Source organism: Setaria italica, chromosome III, assembly GCF_000263155.2.
Source record: "Setaria italica strain Yugu1 chromosome III, Setaria_italica_v2.0, whole genome shotgun sequence".
In the NCBI taxonomy this organism is placed as follows: domain Eukaryota; kingdom Viridiplantae; phylum Streptophyta; class Magnoliopsida; order Poales; family Poaceae; genus Setaria; species Setaria italica.
Genome location: NC_028452.1, coordinates 38,714,308 through 38,724,707, shown reverse-complemented (window position 1 = coordinate 38,724,707; position 10,400 = coordinate 38,714,308). Strand labels below are relative to the sequence as shown.

At 45.6% G+C, this 10,400-nt stretch overlaps 2 protein-coding genes across 2 annotated transcripts; one reads left to right on the top strand and one right to left on the bottom strand.

Moving 5' to 3' along the window:
- Positions 1-1,343: 1,343 nt before the first annotated feature.
- Positions 1,344-3,053, top strand: LOC105914004. The gene is made up of 2 exons (XM_012844559.2): positions 1,344-2,055; positions 2,197-3,053. The coding sequence occupies exons 1-2, from the start codon at positions 1,760-1,762 to the stop codon at positions 2,468-2,470; spliced, it is 570 nt and encodes a 189-aa protein (XP_012700013.1). The 5' UTR covers positions 1,344-1,759; the 3' UTR covers positions 2,471-3,053.
- An 899-nt stretch (positions 3,054-3,952) lies between these two features.
- On the bottom strand, positions 3,953-5,549 carry LOC101777975 (glucan endo-1,3-beta-glucosidase GII). Its single transcript, XM_004962570.3, has 2 exons — positions 5,328-5,549; positions 3,953-5,088 (listed from the first exon to the last, which is right to left on the bottom strand). Exons 1-2 carry the CDS (start codon positions 5,401-5,403, stop codon positions 4,169-4,171), a joined length of 996 nt encoding a protein of 331 aa, XP_004962627.1. The 5' UTR covers positions 5,404-5,549; the 3' UTR covers positions 3,953-4,168.
- Between the last annotated feature and the right edge of the window lie 4,851 nt (positions 5,550-10,400).

Here is a 10,400-nt window from a genome sequence, read left to right as displayed (position 1 = left end):
CGAGATCTGGCAGCCGGGGCCGTCCCCTCCCATCCTCCCTCCCCCACTGGCGAGATCTGGGGAGGGGGCCCGACGGCGGTGCACCCCAAGCCCCGGTGGAGGGGACGGCGGTGCGGGCCAGGGTGAGGAGTTGCAGCCCCCTGGCCAAGAGCGGCGGCGCGAGGAGCTTCCCCATCGAGGGACGTGGTGGCGGAGGCGGTGTGGTGGCGGGGCCCTCTCAACCTCTTCTTCCCCTTTTGTGCAGGTATGTGGCGGCGATGGCGGTGTGGTGGTCAGGGGGAGTGGTGGCAGAGGTAGCTGCAGTGTGGTGGCGGGGCACGTGGTGGTGGCGGCGGCAACGGGCACAGTCGCGACCGCGGCAGCCTAGCGGTAGAGTTGTTTTTTTTATTTTTTCCGAAAATTCTTTGCCGAGTGTTAGGATAGCACACGGCAAACTCTTTTTCGAGTGTTCGCCAAAAAACACTCGGCAAAGAGTTGTTTGCCTTAAAATTGATGCCGAGTGACTTTTGCCGAGTGTTACACTCGACAAACCTTTTGCCAAGTGTTTTTGGGGCTTCGCCGAGTGCCCTGGGCACTCGGCAAACCCACTATATCCCGTAGTGGCCCCACTGTTGGAAACTCACCTTTAGTCCCAGTTGGTAAGGGACATAGAGTCCGAAAAACCAATCGGGATTAACTATTTGGGAAAAGGGGTCCTTTGGTCCAGGATCATTCACCCGGGACTAAAGACCCCCTTAGTCCCAGTTGATTTTACCAACTGGGACTAAAAAAGTTAAAAAAATAAAAAAAGGCCTCGTGCTGGCGCTGGCTGCCATTCCCCCGCATGCCACTGCCGTCCACCTCGCCCTGCTACCACTCCTCACTACCAATTAGTGGCGAGCAGAGGGTGTAGAGGAGGGCTAGCAGTAGGGGAGGGGGCAGGAGAGGAAGGAGGAGGGGGCGGCGGCAGCGGGCAGAGAAGAGAGGGAGGGGAGGGGCGGTGGCATGTGAGATCTGCAGTGTGAGAGAGAAGAGATAAGGGAGAGGCCGGAGGAGAAGATAAGGTGGAGGGAGAGAGGGGGGCCGCATCGAAAGGGATTTTTTTCTCCCAGTTGGAGCCACAACTGGGACCAAAGGCCTCCCTTAGTCCCGGTTGGAATTACAACTGGGACTAAAGGGGGGCCTTTAGTCGCGGTTGGTGTTTTCAACCGTGACAAAACACCTCCTCGTCCCACTAGTAATTACAACCGGGGCTAAAAGGGAGCTTTAGTCCCAATTGATCTTTCCAACTAGGACTAAAGCCTTCCCATCGGGTGGTTCATTTTTGGGGCCAAAGATAATCAGAAAAGTGGTTCATTTTTGGGCCAAAGATAATCAGAAAAAAAACGTTGGATGGAAGGTGAGTTCTCTCCCCTACTGCTCTACTACGGGGAAACTACTCCATCGGCAGCCCGTACCAGGTGAACCTCTTCATTTCTTCAAACTCATGATCAACCTCCTGTCGGGTGCCATCGCCAACGGCGGCTTCAACGACGCTGTGGCCGGCCAGGAGCCCGATGCTGTGTTTGACCTCATCATGTACTATGCCGACCGTAACTTGACCCAGTGCAAGAACTGCCTCCAAACTGCGACCCCTAAAGTGCAGTTGATTTGCCCGTTCAGCCGGGAGATGAAGGCCTTCGATGACACCTGTGTGATCCGGTACTCCAATGTGTCGTTCTTCTCCGTTGCCGATCTGACCAACCCTAACTACACCTGAGACAGTAACATCGTCACCGACATGGCCACAATGAATGCCACACGGTGGAGTCTTTTGTCCAGGCTAGCAGGGGAGGCCGCCGTCTCCGAGTCCGAGCTACGGTTCGCGAACGGGAGCACACCGTACACGGACTCGCAGGGCACCTCGCAGGTGATATACGGGCTGGCACAGTGCACCAGAGACCTCAACGCCAGCGAGTGCATGAGGTGCCTCACAACCTTAATGGCGGGGCTGTCGAGCTCGAGCCCGAGCAACACCTACGGCACCGCCGCTACTGCCGTCCCTGCCACTCCCGTCGATGACTCCCCGACCACAAGGTTTGTACTTTTAAATTAATTTATAGTACCAGCAATCTTCTTTTGGTCACTACTTTGCACATATTGAAATCTCATCATCTCATCTGTGTAGAATTGTAGATACAACTAATAATTCTTAGATGTTCGTGTTCCATGTGAAAGATCAATCGCCACAGCCCGGCCTGGAGAGGGATCAGGTGCTCGGCGTGACTGCGGGTTCCGTGGCTTTCGTCATGTGCACCGGCAACTTGGTTTGAATTGGTTCCTGCTGCACCGCCGCAGCATAAAGGCAAGAGAGCACAAACTAGATGTGTTCGACCGGGGTCCTCTCCAAGATGAGTCGTTTGAGGAAGGAACAGGGCCAAGACGATTCCGGTGTCCACCCCTGCCACCACGGCTCAAGAGGTTGATAAGATTTATTTCCTTTTGTAGCTGAATGGAATTGATTTAACACTCAACGTTATCAATGCAAGATTTGCACCAACATCAACTGTAGCCAGTAAGAACATGCACGGTCTTGTTCTATACAGTTGCATCTGTCCATGGTCTTGTTCTATACAGTTGCAAGCTAAGAGGTTGTTAGTTTCTCATTACCAACATAATATATTGTTGGAGATGTCTATCCTGCCATTGCATTAGTGACGTGGTCGGCTGGTGGCCCCTATTGACGCAGTACTCCGAGATGCCTAGTTGACCAGAAGCCTCAGTGACGGGGTATAACCCAGAAGCCATGAACGACACTCTTAAGAGTTGTCAATATGCCGTGGATATCTAATTCTAGTGGAGCGAATGATTTGTTGTATGTGTTCACAATGAAGACGCCTGCTGATGTTGAAAAGCACATGGAATCAATTGGTGCGAAATTATGCTATTGTGACAAAATTTTTGGCCTATATTAGTTATGATTTGGATTTAATAAGGGAGAGGATCATGTGAAAACTTGAGAGGATGTGAGCCCCCAGTCATGGCTATGAGGAAAACTATCCAAAGAGGCACATGAGCTCATCGAGCATTTGTTTGCTATGGTGTCAGCAGTTTCTGGTGTCTGTAAGCATATATATACTCAAAATAGAGGCTGTAATAATAAATTTCTTATAGCTCCATACTCACAAATTAAAGCATTTCTTTCGGTACTGGATTGCCAAATTTGACCAGATGTTTTAGTGCCTCGAGCTGTTTTTGGATATTCTAAAAAGCATGGCCACCCATTTGTCAGCCTGACTCACAGACTGAACTTAATGTTTATTAGGTCCCATTGAATAGACAACACAGAGGCATTGCCACGTAACTGTAGGTGCGCATTGAAGAAATATGTGTATATGGGAAATAACTCCATGGCATCAAGTGATGAATTATTGCATGGTTGTGATGTACTTTTCGCACTATATTTAAAATAACAAATGAAGGAGAGAAACAGCCATTTAGCTTGCAGGAGATAGATGAACATTGTTCATAGCTTTACTGAACTTTGTTAGGCCTAGGAGGCAGCGGGAACTCTACTGTTGGGTATCAGATGATGGGATCTGAAAGCATGTTATGATCCAGCGTGGTTTTTTGTCACAGGAGGTACCATTCAGATATGCTGTGCGCTGAGCTGATTCATGACACGCTAGAGGAGCGAGAGAATAGGAAGTCGGTGTAGCTGTCGTCGTGAACCAGCCATGTGCGGAGTTGCCGGAATCAAATGTCCAAAACATAGGTAGCCATTGGAACGCAAGCAATCGATCATGCACAGAAAACGGATAACCTTTCGTAGTCGGTCACTAACAAATGCTCAAAATGGGGGCAGTCATTGAAAGGCCAAGCATCCTTTAGTAACACAACGGATAATCTCTAGTTCATGCAGGACATCCGCTTGATACATTAGTATCTTTTAACATGAATTGATTTTGCAGCAAGTAACAACATAACGCTAGAGTAATTGATATCAAAGTATGTTTCTATAAGAAATGGAGGGAGTACATGGCATCACTGTGCCTATAAAAGAAGGAAGAGGGGAACATCCAAAAAATTACCAAGCCACACTAATCAATCTTATTCATCCAAAAAATTGCATACTTTCTTACACTAGAGATAGGCATAGCAAAGTGTATGTATATTAATAGTCTCTTCAAGCCTTTTCCGTTCTTCCCTTTCACTGGAATCTAATAGTGTACACTGGCGACTTGTTCTGGCCGTTGAAGAGACCAAAGTGCTTCTCTGTCTCGTCCCCTGTTTTCTTGTTCTCGTTGAACATTGCGAATATGTAAGTCTCCAGCGCCCCGGGCCTCTTGGGCGTACCCTTGCCGACATGGTGGATCAGGTTCTGGTTGTAGGTCTGCGCATTCTGCACCGACGCCCCAAAGCCACCATCCGACGGCCACCCGCTCTCCGACACGACGATGGGCACGTTCGAGCCGCCTACCTTCTCCATCGCCGTGTACATGGCGTCAGTCATGGCATCAAAGAGGTTGGTGTACTCGGGTCCGTTCGACGTCGGAGGACTCGGCTTGAAGAGCGCGTAGTTGAGGTCGATGTTACCATCTGCACCCTTGTAGGCGAAGTAGGGGTAGATGTTGGCGAGGAGTGGCGAGCCGGTGCTCGCCAAGAACTGGACGATGGGTCCCATGATGGAGGGGTCGGCGAACACACCGTTGGACGGCGGCGAGGATGGCGTGTCGAGCACGCTCATTTTGACAGCCGTGGACACCTTGATATTGCTGAGGCCGGCCGCTGAGAGCGCGGCGTTGAGTTTCTGCATGGCCGGAAGGATCTTCTGTGTGTCGCTGCCTTCGACCTCGTTGCCGACGGCGATGTACTTGAACTTGACGTCGTCTTTGTAGGGCAGGACGTTTGCTTGGACCCAAACGGACGCGTCGGAGAGGAGGGCGTTGAGGTCGGTTTCATCGACGATGACGTCGATGCCAGAGCCCCGGAGGGCCTTCAGGATGGTGGCATCAGGGGAGTAGATGCGCATCCTGTTGATCCCGTTGGACCGGTAGAGCTGCACCACGTCGGCCGCCGACGGTAGGCCGTCGCCATGGGTGCCGTAGCACACGCCGATGGAATGCACCGCTGTGTTTACAACAATGCCGGTATCATGTTAGTGATAATGTGTACTATATATATAAACATCACAATTGTAATTTCTTTAGGTCATTTCTTGCTAAAGTATCATGTTTTTCTCAATGTATATCAGATATGAGATAGATTTTAGTGTCTCTTTAAAAAATACACATAAGGTTCAAAAAAAATACACATTTGCTATAGCAAGATGCATTGCTCACGTGCACAGATGACATGCATGTTGTTACCTGTTGGGATAGACGCCAATATACCAATGAGCAGTGCAGTGGCGGCTAGTACCGAGGCGACACCTTCCCCTGCCATACTTAGTTGGACGGACTCAAGATGATGCACTCGACTGTTTCTTGCTCGTAGCCACGATTGGCACGAAAAAGTTCTGAGCAGCTGGCTGCCCTATTTATTCGCAGAAATAAAGTGGACTAAGTCTCTGGTCTCCTAATAATCCATTTGTGCTTTCAAACTTGCTCATATATAGTGCTGGCTACTCAAGATCAACAACCGTGCTTGACCAAACAGAAGTCACTGTTATGCCTAGACCGTGTGTCATCGAGCTCATGACCCGCCAACCACGGCCGGATCGTAGAACTTCATTTTATATGCCAGTTGTTTCTCGTCATGTTGCACGTATATTTAATTTGTTCCGAGACACGGTGCAAACACGCATCCGCACACTCGCTTCTACGAATATTTGTAGGAAATAGGCAGGAAATTGCCAAGACCGACAAAATAATTGTAGATGTCTGACTCTCAATAATGAGTATATTGATCACCTAGCGCTGAAGATACATTATTGACACATAGGATATCAGGATATTCGTTTGTGGCCATAGATATATATCGCCATGTTACGTTGCGTCGAATAGCTTGAACATCAATTCGCTTTGTCTTTTTTGTGGAATTCCACGTACGCGCATGACTCTTGCTCAGCGGTTAGTCGCACAGTGTGGAAGGCCGGCAGATGTAGACATGTAATTAGGCAGGGTTCGTGGAAACGGAGGTCACGGCGCAAAATAAATGGACATTGTCAATGTATTTTAATTGTGTAACCGTGTGCATATGTAAGAGAAGGCTGGCAGTTGAACATATGGCCATGTCAAAATATGCTACCTTTGGCAATTTATTTCTTGTTTTGCATTTCATTAGACCCCACTCTGTCCTTGGTTCTTCCATCTACAACAATTCCCGGAGCATTGATCATAGTATTATGAACCAATAGTTTCTGAATGCCCCACAAGGCTGGAGCATTGATGATATTAACTAATAGTATTTTTTTGGTTGCTAAGACATGTTTTGGTTAACATTTTTATATCTTACTGAGCGGTCACATTTCCTTCTTTGCCTTGCTAGGATAGAGGTTGTGTCCAAGAACCTAAAACCATTCTTTGGCCAATTTTACCTCACTGCTTACGACATTGCTACAGCATTGAGAGTGAAATTGAACCTTGAATGAAACAACCTGTGTAACGCAAGTTTCATTTTTTTGTTTAACAGAGAGCCATAGTATTTTATTCATGCATGACGCGTAAATGTTTAATTAGACAGGGATCAGATGAAATTGAATTTTACCACTCAATGGATGTGTGAAAGAATTTCATAGCGTTGGAAACAATATACTCAGTTTTATCTCTATCTTTTTAACTCCAACTTTATGTCACCATGCTTATTTACGTGGCATATCATTAATATAGAGAATGCAACTTGCACCAGGCATGACCTAATCATAATTTTTGGTGGTCATAAAAAAGAAGCACAGAAACATGAATATTTGTATGTTTTCCTCTATCTAGAATTAAAAAAATACAATATTTACCGTTCATATGTATGGAACAAAAAGCGAAGGTTCCATTCTCAATAATTGTTAGGCCATTCTCAGTAGCAAATTTTGTTTCACTATTTTCAAAATTAACACATCATCGATAATGGAATGAGAGCTTGATTTATACTCCCTCCGTCCCACAAAGACCGTTCGTTTAGAAAATTTAGAGAAGATATTAGCAATACTCAAAGTTCAAAGTACCCTAATAACTCTTCTTAATCGGATGGATTACCGAGTAGAATCAATTATACATGCACGCTTGCAGTAGTTGTCGGACCTACTAGCTTTCCTTATTTAGCGAGAATGGCTCGGGTATCGATGGTAGGAGTAATGATCGATTCGTTACCTGGGCTAGAAGATATTACGAGGGTCTTTGTTGGATTGTCTAAAAGTTATATGGGCACTCTTTATGGGATAAGTTTTGAAGGCTAAACGAACAGTATTATGGGGCGGATAGAGTACAAAATCTACAATAGTTTCATTCTTGCCGTTTCGTTGGAGTCCAAAAAAAAGCTCTGCCCTCCCTCTCTATTTATCCAAGAGATGGAAGGGCAGAGTCCTTTGGTGTCCCTTCCAGTTAAGAATTGGGGCTTCACAATTACTAGCCAATATTTCTCTCATGCCTTTTCTCGTTCATGGTTCGATATTCTGGTGTCCTAGGCGTAGAGGAACCACACCAATCCATCCCGAATTTGGTGGTTAAACTCTACTGCGGTGATGATACTGTAGGGGAGGTCGTGCGGCAAAATAGCTCGATGCCAGAATGATAAAAAGCTTAACACCTCTTATTTGACTTTTTCACTATTTTGAAATAGTTTTTAATTTGTGCATGACGTGTATGCATTTAATTGGACAGGTAATTAGATGAAATGAAACTATAACTCGCAGTAATAGATGTGTGGAAGAGTCTCACCATATTGGAAAACCATGTGAACCGAGTTTTATCTAAATGGAACTCATCTCCCTTCTTACTAATCTAACAACTCCACCGCCATATTATGGAGAATAAAACTCCCACCAAGGCTAATCCAAGTGGAAGGTTTTACAGCAAGAAGAAAATGAAATGGTGTTTTAAACAACACTTCCATATTGCGTAGTTTTACATTTTTGTTTCATAGACTCTACATGGCATTTAATTCACTTAATTTTTCTGCAACCGCGTTAAATCAACTGATAATTTAATGTGCAGTAAACTTCTATAAAACTAGCGCTCGGAATAGCCTGAGAATGGTCTTAAATGATTCCATATAGTCCGCCACATGTTCCAGCCACATATAAGGTGAAACTGGTCCCACATGTCAGTAACTTAAGAGCAGACCAAGTGCAGAGGAGCCTCGTCCGATACGGTAGGACCTACTATGCGGAAAACTTAAAACTAAGTCTTGGTTGACGACAGCGTTTACCAGGACTGTTGAAGCACAGTAAGGGTCTGTTAGCATGTGCATCCGTGCTTGGTCTGCGCTGTCGGTCTCATGTCAGTTTCTGGTGAAGATTTCGGCGTTGTTCTTTCAAAGAACTTTAAATTCACTTGCACGAGCAAATTACTATTTTTCATTCGCCAAGTGCAGAAGAACACAAATTTCGACAGCTAAAACTTGTCGGAACACGCGGACTCCGAAGTCAAGCCATTTCTTTTCCTATGTGTGCTAATACCTCAGCACCTGGACAATCAACTAACTGCTCCTTCACTACTAACAATGGCACCACGGCATTTCCTCATCCTGCTCGCCGTCGTGTTGCTATTTGCCAGAGCCGGTGCCGGTTCGGCGGTTCCTATATCTCTTCTGATACGGGCTTCAGCCCTTTAGGCCCCACTGCTCTATACTACGGGCAACTACACCATTAAGAGCCTTTACCACTAGGTGAACCGCGCCGGTGACGACATGCGGTCAGGTGCCATCGTCAATGGCGGTTTCAACGACAGTGTTTGGCCTAATCACGTGCTTTGCTGACCGTAACTGGACCCAGTGCCAGAGCTGCCTCCGCGAAGCGGTATGTGGCGTGGAGCTGACAGTAAGCCAGAAAACGTTTCCCTGGCGACTAAAACACGTTTGCGCTGGCAGGTATCACACCTATCAGCAACCTTGAGCCAACACAAATGATATTTGCGTTGGCGGGTGAGCATAAATGGTTCTGTACTGGCGGACGTCTTTAGCCACCCGCCAGCATAGATGGTTTGTATGATGGCGGGTGCTTAAGCTGCTCGTCAAGAATGTGTATTTTAGCAACCCATCAATTATTTAATATTTATATTTCCCACCAGTTTTTAGCTGTGAATTATTTATTATTTATATTTCCCGCTAGTTTTTATCCGTCAAATTGAAATATATATCTCCAACCATTGAATAATACATAATTCACAATATTAAAAATTGCATCGTACATAATAAATAATTCACATTATTAAAAAATCCAACATTTGGAATAGAGTTGTAATTTGCCATGCTAATTAAACTACTACACCCATCTACAAAGAGTTGTGCACTCGTAGCTCATCAACACACCAACTTTATCAAATGTTCTCGATTTGTTTGTTTTCGATCTTGGTACAGTTTCGGTTCAATGGTAGGCATATAGTAGGCATCTGCAGTTAAACAGTAAATGAAGATTAGGATGCATTACTATTAGGAAGTTAGCACATGGCAGTGTATAAGAGACTTGCGTCTTCGGGGTTCGTCCAGTACCTCCCATTATTTCTGATGAACTCGTACACGTAATAACCACATAGCACAGAGCCAGGAGGTTGCACTACAAGAAATGTGTTGATCTATGATGAAAATTTTATGACACATTTGTTCTCGTCATAGATCTATGATGTTTCTGGTTGAAAACGTCATAAAGTTTCACATCCGAGCAAATTTAGTGATAAAGTTGCAAAACGTCATCAAAAATTGCCACTGTAGCCAAAAAGAAATTGTCACTCGCTGTTACACGGTGGTTTTGTGATGATATAAGCTCCACAAAAACATCATAAACCAACCATGATCCCACATGAAAGTTTAAAGCTGATAAATAGGATGACAAAATAAAATGGAAAACATGATCCTCCTATAGGTTGAACACCGATCGATGGGAAGTCTTTACCATGACCGTTTCCCACATGTAAGGTAAGTTTCAAGTAAGTATGGTATTTGGCGATAGAAAAGCTCGTGCTATAGCTAAAAAATAGTTTACCTCCTGCCGCACTCCTACGATATGGAAAAAAGAAGAACAGAGAGAAGGCGGTTAGGACGGAGCACTCCGGCGGAGATATGCGCCTCCCCATGGCGGTTCAGTCCTACGGCAACAAAAATTTGGTGCTTCCTGTTGTGGTGCATCAATCTGGTTAGTTGAGTTGAATTCGCCAAAATTTTATTTCACATTAAGGTATTTCAATCTGGTCAGTAATTTTGAGTTGAATTCGTCAAAATTTCCCAGATGGATAGGCATTGCATACACGGTTGTGGACTATTTACCACCGAGCACGAGAAAGGGTCAATGATTT